Source organism: Sturnira hondurensis, unplaced genomic scaffold, assembly GCF_014824575.4.
Source record: "Sturnira hondurensis isolate 20B ecotype Veracruz unplaced genomic scaffold, ASM1482457v3 Scaffold0013348, whole genome shotgun sequence".
In the NCBI taxonomy this organism is placed as follows: domain Eukaryota; kingdom Metazoa; phylum Chordata; class Mammalia; order Chiroptera; family Phyllostomidae; genus Sturnira; species Sturnira hondurensis.
Genome location: NW_028085979.1, coordinates 322,969 through 338,079, shown reverse-complemented (window position 1 = coordinate 338,079; position 15,111 = coordinate 322,969). Strand labels below are relative to the sequence as shown.

At 37.2% G+C, this 15,111-nt stretch overlaps 1 protein-coding gene across 2 annotated transcripts in view; it reads right to left on the bottom strand.

Annotated features, from left to right (window-relative positions):
- Nucleotides 1–15,111, bottom strand: part of KPNA3 (karyopherin subunit alpha 3) — a 125,697-nt gene that overhangs the window by 19,763 nt on the left and 90,823 nt on the right. For both annotated transcript variants that reach the window (XM_037061384.1, XM_037061385.1), the window contains 3 exons: nt 14,574–14,660; nt 14,038–14,207; nt 12,833–12,877 (listed from right to left, as the gene is read on the bottom strand). In XM_037061384.1, coding sequence (XP_036917279.1) covers nt 12,833–12,877; nt 14,038–14,207; nt 14,574–14,660 — 302 coding nt within the window. The remainder of the gene's footprint in view (nt 1–12,832; nt 12,878–14,037; nt 14,208–14,573; nt 14,661–15,111) is intronic.

Genomic DNA, 15,111 nt, shown 5'->3' with positions numbered 1-15,111 from the left:
TTGTCTTCCCAGTGGTGTATGAAGGTCTTGAGTAAGTCCTTTCAGATCCAACATCTCCCAGACTTGTGGTTGAGATCTTGGAGAATTTATTTGGTTTAGGTATGGGACCCTCATCCGGTGACCTCAGTTCATTTATTTGTACTGAGAGGGCCCATTCATGTGATTTAGTTTTGGTGCCTAGAAGGGGTATCCCTCTGTTGCGTTTGGTATCAGGGAGGGTATTTTCCAGGGAGGTCTTTCCTCTGCCCCATTCAATACCAAGGAGAGTATCCTCCAAATTGGTAATAACCCTTGTCCATAATGTTAGTGGGATGTCAGGATGCTTTCACAAGGACAGATACCTGTAGGAATGCTCATCCTTAACAGGCACTGGGGAGGGGAGAAGACACTGTCTATAGGAGGAGTGCAAAATGCCTAACCCATGCTCTAAAATTTTCATGCTAATCAACTGCCTCCTGGTGGTAACAGAGTAATGTACAAAAACTGTAGTCCAGAGAACTGTGCGTGGCTAGGTCTCTGGACAAAAATCATGCCAGATGATCTCAAGCTTTTTTGGCCAAGATGGGGTTCCTTTGAAACCCCAAAGCTTGTCTATTTGCAGGTTCAATTAGAAAAATACAGTACCTTCCAGAAAGAGGGGGAGGCCTTTAAAAAAATTGGTCTAAAATAAAATCATGAAGCTACTATTGCCTCCCTTAGGAAAAAAAATCTAACTTTGTGTAAACACCTTGAAAAATTAGAAAAGGAAACTGGTGCTTGTAAAACTGGATCCCTCATATACCAGTAGCCCCTTCCTGCACCCTGCTGAACCTCTGCATCTTTCCTTTCCCTCTCCCATATTCTTTGTCTCCAGATGTGCAGCAGCCATCTTTTGCTCAGGCTTTACCTCTGGAGCCCATTTTGTCTCTGGAGCCACCAAAAAAATCTGTCCCTTTTAACTCAGGCCTTTTAGGGCCACTCTCTTTACTTTCTGAGTTTTGCAAATTCACTGTGCACTGTTGCTTTCCATTTGCTTTTGTTTGTGTTTGTTGATAAGCCCACCTTAAGGAGAAACTTTAAAACAGGATCTCACACCTCTCGGAGACAACAGAATGCAATTCTGGTTTTAAAAACAGCTTTAAAGGAATTATTATAGCATGCAAAAACTTTGCCCATTTAAGCAAAACCTCAACTTAGTCCATCTGCCAGAAAACATATATGGATCCAACATTTTTGCATAATTTTTTAGTTTTGTATTGTGCTGTCTAGTTATATATGTCTATGCATGTTAAAGATCTATTCCTACTGCTAGACAGTATTGCCAAAATCAATTTATTAATTCAAATTTATATTATAAAAAGACCCTACTCAATTGTCTTAAAACAAATGAATACTTACATAAATTAGAGATAACAGAATCTAACACAATTATTTTTCTAGTGCATATGATCTAGGACTAATCTTTAGTAAATGAAAACTAGCTTAAGGATGTTGGTTTAATTAAGAAAAGCATGTAGATGTCCACTGCACTGTTAGCTTTGGGGCTAGTAAACAAGATGGGAAACAAGGGTAAGTTTCCCTTGGAGACCTGAGCATGTCATTTTGAAAGGCTAGCGGGGCACAAAATGACTCAAATAAAGATCCATATACTCTCAATAAATCTAATTAGGATGTTAAGGTAATGAAAAATGACTGCATATGTAGAGAGAATAATGTGTTTGATAAAAGAAGGTAAGAAGAATGCAAATACATTTTTATTGAAGGAAAAGAAAATAATTTTGTTCCAGTGGGATTATTTCTAGTTTATGAAGGATTAGATGTCTATGGAATGTCTAAGGATATTAACTTCACACATGCTTCAGACACAGAGATGAACCAAGTGACAATTGCATACTTACATTTAATGCTTACATGCTTAAAAGGTAACTTACTCAAATCCTGCACCCGAAGGGATTGGCCCTTGATCCAAAGAAAGGATTGGCCTTTGATCAGATCCTTTGAGATAACCTAAACCCTTGGATTACCCTGCTTGATAACACTGTATACCTGAGATGTTGGGTCCAGACAGTGAGATTATGCTAATAGTGTGATTTTATGGTGAACATTTCCTTCTGTTTGCCTTAGGCCTTGGGCCACACTGTATCACTTTGACCTCTCAGAGGGGATGAAGACTAAGGAGCTAAGGTCAGTCAAGGAGGCTATTCATGTCTTATGTAAGTGACCACTAATAAAACTCTGGGCACCAAAGTTCAGAAGCTTCTGGTTGGCAATACTTCATATGTGCTGTCACACACATCTGCTGAAAGAATAAAGTGCTGTCTGTACAACTCTACTGAGAGAGGACAAGTGGAAGCTTGCACTGGTTTCTCCTACACCTGACCCTATATGCCTTCTGCCTTTATTAATTTTTAAAGCTGCATCTTTTTGCTGAGATAAACCATAAGTATGAATGTAACAGCTTTTTATTCCTTCTAGCAAACCCCTGAACTTGAAGGTGATCTTGGGAACCCCAATACACACATCAGCAAGTGTCAATAACAACCAAGTCTCAGCACATAAACCAATTTGCTACAACTGATTAAGTTCATTTGCAAGCAGTAAAATAGGCTAGATTGGTATTAACTGTTTGGTAACACACAAAACTACCTAGGCATTTCAAGCTATGGATGGACAACTTTAAAAAGGGCAGGTAAACCAAATTGTACAGAATCACTACAATTGTAAGCAAACTAAAAAGCAAAATGACTAGAAAGCAAATAAACACAGATTGACTTGAATCAGTCCAAATTTCTTCTCTGTTCCTCATGGTGAATATTTAATTGTTCTAATGTCACACATGCATATAGAAGTCCGCAAACTACTTTTATCTCTACACCCCAACCCAGCTTTTCCAGCATTCTCCTAAGTCATTATCTTATAAATTAGGTCATTCTTGCTGTTTTATACATCTTCCTGCTGCTAATCTTGTTTTCTGTTGTCTCCTAAAATCCATGTTAGAAGGCTGGGTATACCTAATTCTTTCCTTCTCTCATCATCCATAACAAACCCAGCAAACTTATCACCTAACATTTCTCAAGTCTTCCCTTGTCCTTTTATTCCTAAAGTCTAAGCTCTAGTACTGGTTCTAATATTCTTCTACCCATATCACAAAATCACCACCTTCTGTCTTCACAGCTCCAGTTTCCTCTAAAATCTATACACCACCCAGCAGTATGAGTTATCAATCCAAAATAGAAAGCAGACCATTATTCTCTGGCTCCCTATCAGCTACATAAAAAGGATAAATGTTCTTAAGGTAGTATATAATACCCTGCATAATCTAAACCTTCCTAAATCTGTCTTATTTCTTCCCTACACTTTGATTCATAACTTATGTTTCCTTCTTTCTATAAAAACTCTTTTGCATATTCCTCTTCCCTTGCTGTTGCTATTCAAATGCAGATAATTCCTTAGATTTCAATTTTTGCACTTTTTCTAAATCCTACTTGATGATCATACTTTTATTAATCCCTTAAACACAGATAAATTTCAAATCTGGACTGCCTTTTCATTTGTGGAAACATAGCTATTGAGGAACAAGTAAATCAGAATCAATGTGTTTGTCCTACAATGAACTCATCATCCTCCCCTACCAGTCTCATCATTTTTCTTTGTTCCTTTTGATGGATGGTTCATGGTATTATTATCTATTCAAATTGCTAAATTAGAGACCAAAGTGATTTTTACTTTTCCTTATCTTCGATCTTTTCCTCTTGAAGTTCTATTCATTTTACCTCTTTCTCCCACATGAAGCAAGGCAGAGTGTTATTCTTCCATGGAATAAAGCAGTGGGTAAATTTCATTGAATATAGAATTGTGTCTAGCTTTGATCTGGCTTCTATTGTTCCAATTAAGATCTCTTTCTACCCTGGCTGGTGTAGCTCAGTGGGTTGAGCGCGGCCCTGTGAACCAAAGGATCGTGGTTTGATTAACAGTCAGGGCACATGCCTGGGATGTAGGCCAGTTCCCAGCAGGGGACGCACAAGAGGCAACCATGCATTAATATTTCTCTCCATCTCTCTTTCCCTTCCCCTCTAAAGATAAATAAATAAAATGTTAAAAAAGATCTTTCTGATTTGTTGTTATGTTTGTGTTTTTATAATCTTATCTTTGTTTATACACACATAATGCGTGTGTGTGCCAGAATTGTGTGATTTATCATTGGGATAAAATAAAATACATCTGGAGAGACTTCTGGCCAAGGTGGAGGTGTAGGTAGACACACTGTGCCTCTTCCCACAACCAAAGAAGAACAACACATTTAAAAACAAAAAACAAGCAGAGCTGACAGAATATTAAACTGTATGGAAGTCCGACAACCAAGGAGTTAAAGAAGAAACATTCATTCAGACCAGTAGGAGGATGAAGGACTGAGGTAGGCAAGGCAGTGGCTGCCAGTGCCACATTTGTGTGGGGAAACACTGGGAGGATAAACTGGGGAGCGAGACAGACCACGCAACCCAGGGGTCCAGTGTGGGGAAATAAAGCCTCAAAGCCTCTGACTGAAAACACCTGTAGGAGTTGAGGGGGCAGCAGGAGAAACTCCCAGCCTCAAAGGAGAGTTTACTGGAGAAACCCACAGGGTCCTAGAATGTACACAAACCCACCCACCCAGGAATCAGAACCAGAAGGCCCCAATTTGCTTGTGGGTAGTAGTAGAAGTGACTGAAAACTGGCAGAGAGTGAAGCAAGTGGCACTGTTCCCTCTCAGACCCCTCCCTGACATAGAGCGTCACAACACAGCCATGTGGGTTGCCCCACCCAGGTGAACACCTAAGGCTCCATCCCCTACTATATAACAGGTGCACTGAGACAAAAAAAATGTCCCAAATGAACGAACAGATCAAAGCTCCAGAAAATATACAAGTAAGTGACAAAGAGATAGCCAACCTATCAGAAGCACAGTTCAAAACAATGGTTATCAGGATGCTACAGGAACTCACTGGGTATTTCAATAGCATTAAAGACTCAGGCAGCAATGAAGGTTGCATTATATGAAGTAAAAAAAAATCTACAGGAAGGCAAGAGTGACAGGAAGGAAACCAGGACTCAAGTCAAGGGTTTGGAGCTGAAGGAAGAAAAAAACATTTACTAGAACAGAATGAAGAAATAAGAATTCAAAAAAATGAGGAGAGGCTTAGGAACCTCCAGGACATCTTTGAAGGTTCCAACATCCGAAATATAGGGGTTCCAGAAAGAGAAGAGAAAGACCAAGGAACTGAAAACTTATTTGCAAAAATAATGAAGGACAATTTCCCCAATCTGGCAAAGGAAATGGACTACTGGGAAGTCTAGGAAGTCCAGAGAGTCCCAAAGAAGTTGGACCCAAGGAAGCACACACCAAGGCACATCATAATTACATCACCCAAGATTAAAGAGAAGGAGAGAATCTTAAAAGCAGCGAGAGAAAAGGAGACAGTTCCCTACAATGGATTGCCCATAAGACAGACTATCAGCTGATTTCTCAAAAGAAACCTTACAGGCAAGAAGGGGCTGAAAAGAAGTATTTCAAGTCATGAAAGGCAAGGGCCTATATCCAAGATGACTCTATCCAGCAAAGCTATCATTTACAAAGGAAAGGCAGATAAAGTGCTTCCCAGATAAGGTCAAGTTAAAGGAGTTCATCATCACCAAGCCCTTATTATATGAAATGTTAAAGGGCCCTATCTAAGAAAAAGAAAATAAAAAAAATATGAACAGTAAAATGACAACAAACTCACAGCTATTAACATCTGAACCTACAAAAACAAAAACAAAAAACTAAGTAAACAACTAGAACAGGAGCAGAATCACAGAAATGGAGATCACATGGAGGGTTATCAGTGGGGGAGTAGGAGGGGAGAGAAAGAAAAAAGGTACAGAAAATAAGCAGCATAAAAGGTGGGTAGAAAATAGACAAGGGGAGTTTAAGAATAGTATAGGAAATGTAGAAGCCAAAGAACTTATATATACGACCCATGGAGATGAACTAAAGGGGAAGAATGCAGGTGGGAGGGTGTGTGCAGAGTGTAGAAAAATAAAGGGGGTTAAATTGGACAACTGTAATAACAATCAATAAAATATGTTAAAAAATAAATAAAATAAAATACATATTTGCTAACATTTCTTGAGGCAGTGTAGTTCATAAACAAACACTGGACCACATTTCTCTAGTCTGTTTTAGTACATTAACTCTCAGGAAGGAATCTTTTAAAGGTAACTGAAATAACTTTTTACTTGTGATACATTAGCCTGAAATGTAAATATTAAGTGAAACACTCTTAGTTATATGCCAGCATATTTTCAAAATGAAGAGAAAAGTGACTTAGCGAAAAGTCAAAAAATAATATTATAAAAGAAAGGAGGTTAAATTATACAAAAAATGGATTTGTTATCATCGAATGTCAAATTTAGCTCTATGCTTTCTAACAGCGAAGATTAAAAGAGAAAAAATGTAAAATATCTAATATTTCCATCAAGACTTTTCCCCAGCACTTATGAAATTGACTATAAGTAAATAAAATCTTCTACTATCTGTTGGTTGTGTTTACTTAAAAGCCAGGGGTATTAAAGTGGCATATTACTGTAGTTATATTTGTCAAGTTTAACAAACACTCAGAGATTATTCCCCGAAAGCTATAACTTAGCCATGAATTATGGGCTCAAAAATAAAGAAGACCCTGCTCTCTAAGACTTCAACATTATAGTAGACTAAAAAAAAGTGATTCACTTTTGTCAATGACTGTTGGACTTTAAGCCAAAGTAATTCACTTTTGTCAATGACTGTTGGACTTTAAGCCAAAGTGGAGACGTAAGTACATTACATTGTGCCTCATTGCACAACCAAAAGAAGGACAACAACAAATTTAAAAACAAAAAACAACCACAACTGCCAGAAAATGGAACTGTATGGAAGTCCAACAACCAGGGAGTTAAAGAAGAAATATTCATCCAAAACAGTAGGAGGGGTGGAGAAGGGCAGAGAGGACTCATGGCAAGGAGGTGGCTGGTGGAGTAGGAGGTCCCACACTCACCTTCATATAAACCAGGAGGAACAACTGGATACGGAGACAGATTGCACAACCCAGAGGTCCAGTGTGAGGAAATAAAGCCTCAAAACTTCTGACTGAAAAAAACTGTTGGGGGTTGCAGCAGCAGGAGAAACTCCCAGCCTCACAGGAGAGTTTATTGCAGAGACCCACAGGGTCCTAGAATGTACACATACCCACCCACCCAGGAATCAGCACCAGAAGGGCCTAACTAGCTTGTGGGTAGTGGAGGAAGTGACTAGAAGCCCACCAAGAGCCAAGCAAGTGGCATTGCTTCCTCTTGGATCCCTCCCCCACATACAGCACCACAATGCAGTAATATGGGTTGCCCCAACCTGGCAAATACCTAAGACCCCACTTCTTACTATATAACAGGCATGCAGAGACAAAAAAAAAAAGGCTGAAATGAAAGAATAGCTCAAAGCTCCTGAAAAAATACAACTAAAGGAAAAACTGGTAGCCAACCTATCAGATGCAGAGCCTGAAGACTGGTAATCAGGATACTCACAAAAAATGGTTGAGTATGGTCCTAAAATAGAGGAAAACATGAAAGCTATGAAAAGTGAAATAGAGGAAAATATACAGGGAACCACCAGCGATGGGAAGGAAACCAGAATTCAAATCAACTATTTGGAGAAGGAAGAAATAAACATTCAACCAGAACAGAATGAAGAAACAAAAATTTTAAAAAAATGAGGAGAGGCTTAGGAACCTCCAGGATATCTTTAAATGTTCCAACACCTGATTCATAGGGGTACCAGAAGAAGAAGAGGAAGGCCAAGAAATTGAAAACTTATTAAAAAAATAATGATGGAAAATTTCCCCAATCTGGCAAAGGGAACAGACTTCAAGGAAGTCCAGTAAGCCCATAGAGTCCCAAAGAAGTTGGATCCAAAGAAGAACACACCAGGGCATATCATAATTACATTACCCAAGATGAAAGAGAAGGAGAGAATCTTAAAAGCAGCAAGAGAGAAGGGGACAATTACCTACAAAGGAGTGCCCATAAGACTATCAGCCAATTTCTCAAAAGAAACCTTACAGGCAAGAAGGGGATGGAAAGAAGTATTCCAAGTCACGAAAGGTAAGGACCTGCATCCTTGATTACTCTATCCAACAAAGCTATCATTTACAATTTAAGGTCAGATAAAATATTTCCCAGATTAGTTCAAGTTAAAGGAGTTCATCATCAGCAAGCCCTTATTATATAAAATGTTAAAGGGAAAAGAAGATAAACAAATATAACAGTAAAATGACAACAAACTTACAACTATCAACAACCGAAACTAAAAACAAAAACAAACTAAGCAAACAACAAGGAAAAAAAAAAGAATCAAAGAAATGGAGATCACAAGGAGGGTTACCAGTCAGGAAAGGGTGGAATGGGGGAAAAGGTACAAGGAATAAGCAGCATAAATAGTAGGTACAGAATAGACAGGAGTAGGTTAAGACAGTACAGAAAATGTAGAGGGCAAAGAACTTACATGTATGATCCATGGACATGATCTAAGGTGGGCAGGAATATGGGTGGGAGGGGGTGTGCAGGGCAGAGGGGAATAAAGGGGGGGTAAATGGGACAACTGTAATAGCATTATCAAAAAATGTATTTTTAAAAATGACAATAAGCAACACAATAAAATATTTCATAATATAGAGTACCATTTTGTAATTAGTAATTAAATCAACAGTAATCTAAAAAAAAAGACTGTCTATGCTGAATCTATTTCTATAGTCTCCTTTACCCTTACTACCACCCTTATGAGATGTTTATATTCTCCTATTTTACAAATGAGGATATTGAAACTCAGTCATGTAAAACAATCTATCTAAGTTCATATAATGATGAATAAGTGCCACAGGTGAGAACTGAAGCCAGGTGAAAAGCCTATGCTCTTTCATACCATGACCACATAAATATACACTATTGTGTGAAAACAAACAGGAGGACAAAGTTAAATAGAGAAATAACCAAAATGCTAGATTATGGAAGCACATATTCTCTGTAGCAACTAGAAAGCTTCACTAAGAAATAACATTTGAAATAAGCATTTTAAGGAGAAGGATGATAGTAGAAGTGATGACAGAGGTGACAAAGATAATTGTTAACAGTTTTTACTGAGGGTTTGAAACATGTCAGGCATTGTTGTAAATACTTTTCATATGTTAACTCACTCATTCTTTACAAAAATCCTATGAGATTGGTACTGACATAATCTCCATCTTACAAATGTGAAAAAAGAGAGGCAAGACAGTTAGGAATTTGTCTAAAATCATATAACTAGGATAAGTAAGATTTCTGTCAAGTTGAAAAAGTCATTTCAGAAACATGAAGAAAGGTATTCAGGACTCAATAATACATGGAAAGTTTGGAGAATACAAGTATAGTTAATAATCCAATGAACTGCTTAAGAAGTTAAGTTGCAGGTGTTTTTGAATCCCATTTTAAGGAGTTTGGGCTTTACCTCAATGTATACCCATCTGTTAACAGTCATAACTTACAAGAGGTATGGTGTGTGTGGAAAAAGGAAAATTGAATGTAGGTAGGCCTATTTTGTTATTATAGTAGGTTTAAGGAGGTTGATAAAGGAATGAACTAGAAGCAGTAATGGTTAGGAGAGGCTATCATAAAGCATAGAACTAAATTTGACATTCAATAGCAACAGATACAATTTATAAAATATTTTACCTTCTCTCTTTTATATTTATTATCTTATATGTCTTCTGCTAGTCACTTTTCCATTCATTTTAAAAACAGGCTAGCATATAACGTTTGGCCAATAAAATGTTTCTGGCCAATAAAATGTTTCATTTAATATTTATGAAACTTTAATATGTCATAAATAAAAAGTTACTTCAGTTATCTTTAAAAGATTACTTCCTAAGAGCTTAATGTACTAAAATAAACTAGAGAAATGTGGTCCAGTGTTTGTTTATGAACTATATTGCCTCTTGAGAAATGTTAGCAGAGATCTATTTTTTTTTAATCTCGATGATAAATCACATAATTCTGGCACAAACACACAAAGATAGGATTATAAAAACACAAACATACAACAAATTAGAAAGAGATCTTAGTTGAAACAACAGAAGCCAGATAGATCAATGCTAGACAGATTCAATTCTAGATTCAATGAAATTTACCCATTGTTTTACTCCATGGAAGAATGAACACTTTGCCTTGCAACATTTAGGAGAATTTCCAGATTGGCTAATAAAAACATTTGCCAGAATGTGTATAGTAAACACTTAACTAAATCTTATTTAATAAACAATTCATCTGAAAATGTATTTGCATTTAAAACTGGACAAGATATTATTTAATATTATACCTCAAAAGGTTGTAGCCTGGGAGACAGTTTGGTTTCATGGAAAATGCGCAAGATTTTTCATCAGAAGATGTGTTTTGAGTATCGATTTTGACCCTTACAAGCTCTACAACTTTTAAACAAGTCACTTAATGTTTCTCTAAGGCTCAGTTTCTCGTTGTGTAAAATGGAGACAATGATATTGTCTAGCTCACCTACTATAAGAATCAAATGAGAATTAAAAAATATGAAGATGCGACTTCTGGCCAAGATGGAGGTGTAGGTGGAAATACTGTGCTCCCTCCCACAACTAAGTTTAAAGACAGCTAAGTTTCAGTAACAAAAACACAGCCAAAACAGTGAAAATTGAACTGTATAAAAGTCTGACAAAAACGAACAATTCAGTCAGACCAGAAAAGAGGAGCAGTCAGTGGTGGACTTGGGTCGGGCTGGAAAGATCATTTGGTCCGACCAGAGGTGGAGGTGGTTGGTGGATTCCAGGTGTGGGGTGGCGACGGGTGGACACAGTGAGGGCACAGGGGGGGCTGGCTGGCTGCGGTCACACATTTGTGTGCAGATAAACCAAGCAAAGGAGTGAACGGTGAGACAGATCCTGCAGGCCAGGGCCCCAGCAACAGGAATTAGAGCCTGAAACCACCAACTGGAAAGACTTTCTTGGGTCAAGAGGCCAGGAGAGGCTCCCAGGCTCACTGAGAGTTCATTGGAGAGACCCATAGGGTCCTGGAGAGTACACAGGCCCACACACCTGGGAACCAGCACCAGAGGGGCCCAATTTGCTTGTGGGAAGCCGCAGAGGGGACAGAAATTTGAAAGAGAGCAGAATGGAGCAAAGTGCCACTTTTTTTCCCTCTCTGACCCCGCCCCCACATACAGCGTCACAACCCAACCACTGGGTCACCCTGCCCTGGTGAACACCTAAGGCTCCGCCCCTCATACATAACAGGTGTGAAGAGACCAAACATTATGACTCAAGAAGAACTCAAAACCCCAGAGCCTATACTTCTAAGTGATCAAGAAATAGCCAACCTTTCAGATGCACAGTTCAAAACACTGGTGATCAGGATGCTCACAGAATTGTTTGATTTTAGCCACAAATTAGAGGAACATATGAAGGCTAAACTAATTGAAATGAAGGGAAAGGCACAGGAAATCAATAGTGATGGAAAGGAAACTGGGATTAGTGGACCAAAAGGAAGAAAAAAATGACCAACAGAAAAGCATGAAGAAACAAGAATTCAAAAAAATGAGGAGAGGCTTAGGAACCTCCAGGACATCTTTAAGCATTCCAACATCCGAATTATAGGGGTACCAGAAGGGGAAGAGGAACAGCCACGAGTGGAAAACTTATTTGAACAAATAATAAAGGAGAATTTCCCCACTGTGGCAAAGGAAACAGACTTCCAGGAAATCCAGGAAGCTCAGACAGTCCCAAAGAAGTTGGACCCAAGAAGGAACACACCAAGATACATCATAATTACATTAGCCAAGATTAAAATGAAGGAGAGAATTCTAGAAGCAGCAAGAGATAAGGGGACAGTCACCTACAAAGGAGTGCCCATCAGACTGTCAGTGGATTTCTCAAAAGAAACCTTACAGGCAAGAAGGGGCTGGAAAGAAGTATTCCAAGTCATGAAATCCAAAGACCTGCATCCAACATTGCTCTATCCAGCAAAGCTTTCATTTAGAATGGAAGGGCAGAGAAAGTGCTTCTCAGATAAGATCAAATTCAAGGAGTTCATCATCACCAAGCCCTTATTATATGAAATGTTAAAGGGACTTAGCTAAGAAAAAGAAGATAAAAATATGAATAGTGAAAGGACAGCAAACTCACAGTTATTAACAACCACACCTAAAACAAAAGCAAACTAAGAGGACAGCTAGATCAGGAGTGGAACCATAGAAATGAAAATCACATGGAGTGTTAGCAACAGGCGAGTGGGAGGAGGAGAAGGGGGGAGAAGGTACAGAGAATAAGCAGCATAGAGGGTAGGTAGAAAATAGACAGGGGGGAGGGCAGGAATACTATGGGAAATAGAGAATCTAAAGAACTTGTGACACATAGACATGAACGAAAGGGGGGTAATGGTGGGGGAGGGGTGTGCAGGGTGGAGGAAAGTGAAGGGGGGAATGGGACAACTGTAATGGCATAATCAATAAAATATATTTAAAAAATATGAAGATGCTTTATAAAATTTTTACCACCTAAATACTTAAAGCACTAATGATAATGGTCCAGATAAATAAACTACATATGTAATATTTTCTTAAAGTTGGCATTTTGCCATCTCGATGGTTTAAGCTATAAACTTCAGTTAACCTTATTTCTAAAAACAACTTATACATTGTGGAAATTTGACAAGTTAGTAAGATATATATTGACATTTATTAAAAGCCCAAAAAATAAATGACCCTTCTCATTTCGTCAAGAGCAAAATCCTAAATCTAAGCTGTGTTACTTACGTTTATGTCTGTATGGTATATGAGGACGCATAATGCTGGCAAAATCTGAGGAAAGAAGATAAACAATACACTAGAGTTGATGCATATATCTTTATAAAAATGAATAACTGATACAAAAAGCAGTAAATACTGCTTGCAGGGTAAGAAAGACAATATTAATTTGTTTGACTTTGTTTGAGAGTCAAATTTGACTCTCTGTTAGGAAAACAGAAATTCCATCAATTCAATCTGGAAAACCAAAATCATATTTCATATGACCAATTAATATATACAAATACATCTGGCGAGATTAATGTACCTTAAAGAAAAAACATTCATTTTCAATAACCTTTATGACATATATGTCAAGTGAAAAGAATGGGGATGCAGGTAGACAGTGTAGCTATTTTTAAAACTGCCATCATCCTTTCACTTACCTGTTTAAGTAAAAATAAGATTTTAATAAGCTACTTGAGTCAAACTGTCAAATTAAAGCTTTGAAGCTTAGCTTTAGTTAAGAAAATTATAACCAGTACAAAGTATAAAGTTTGTTTGTTAAATTCAGGTCTTATAGATCTTTATTTTTTAAAAATCTGGAATAGGAATCACACTAAATACTCTTTCCATAGTGGCAAAAGGTACCAGAAGCCAGCAAAAGATGTCAACTATAAAGATTCATAACAACATTTCTCTACACAGTCTCATGATTAAAGGTTATGTGAGATTTTTAAAATACTGAAATCATTTATAAATTAGATGTAAAGTTTTTACTTGTTTTAATTGTAGATCCAATACTAAGTATGACACATTTAAGGACACCACTTTTGTTAGTAATCAGAAAAATTTCAATTGGACTTAATGCAAATTCATGTAAGAATATTTGCATATAATAAGTACACTAGTTTTATATGTATCAATCCCTTATTTTTAGTGTTAAATCAACAATGCAATATAGTAATAAAATTTTAAAATTTTACTTTTTTCATTTTCTGAATTGTTAGTATTTTATTTTTATGAAAATAGTCATAAAAATAAGAATTAGGGTAGACTGACATTCTTTCAGGTCAAAAATTTTTAACAGGAGTCAAAATTTAAAGACATATTACTTTAAAATTCTCATACCTGCAATGAAATCAGTATATGCATTATCACATTCCCTGTGCATGAAAATCTAAAGCATAAACATAGGGAAAATATACCATCTGGCCTTTGCAATCTTCATTTACCTCCTGAACTGTCTCCATAGGCGGTGGGGGGTCCTTATTCCTGCAGAGATTGACAATGACCCATGTGACGTTCCGAAGGAAGGTGATGGGAATGGAGGGATTGATGAAGGACAGAAGAGGTTTGACAACTCCCAGTGATATGACATAATCTCTACATTGAGGACCATCACCTACAGAAATGAAAATTGTATTTAAAAAAAATTACATTCAGGATGAGAAAGTCTGAAATGTATGCAATGGCTCATGTTGGGACATTGATGTTCTATGTTTCCTCACCATTAGTCAAGGGCATTGAGACTTGCTGTTTCTCTAGACTTTGATTTGGTGGGGGACACAAATTTAACCTACCAATCTTGACAGCAAATTGCATACCTGTTTCAAAGAGGTACCATTTCAAATGAGTATTTATAAGGCAAAAAGATAGTCAACCCCGGTTAAAATTAGAGGAAACATAGTGCGTCATGGCTATGCCAATGTAGAAAAAAAGTTAAGTAAGATTCTTAATTGAAGTCTTTCCAAACCTAAATGCAACTTACCTATAATGTTTCCTAAAGCCCATACTGCTTGCTCACAAACATTCTGATGTGGTGAGTGGAGAAGTCTCAGAAAGAGAGGCACAGCATCTATTTTTTTTAAAAAAAGCTGATATTTAGACTGCAAAATGGTGAAGAGTTTATAGATTTTTAAGCCTAAATAAGCTGGTAAAATATATAAAACCTGTTACTTGATAGTTGCCCACTGAATGGAACAAATGGGGTGAATACTTCTAACCTGAAAATAATCAATTTCAGTATTTCTCATAGTAATGTTCAAGTAACACACCTAATTAACAGTACATAAAAGTTGCTTTTAAATCATTAACTAAAAACAAGCAGCAGAAATTTTTCCTATAATGCATTAAATTTTTTGCCTATAATGCATTAAAAAAGAAAGCATTCCTACACCAAATGCATAACCTTAGAATATAATATTTTAGTCAATGTAATCCAAATTGCTGATATGGGATTAACTAAAGAACTGGTTATTCCTAAATTAGGCCTACCTTATATTTTAAAAGAATTTATCATTACAATC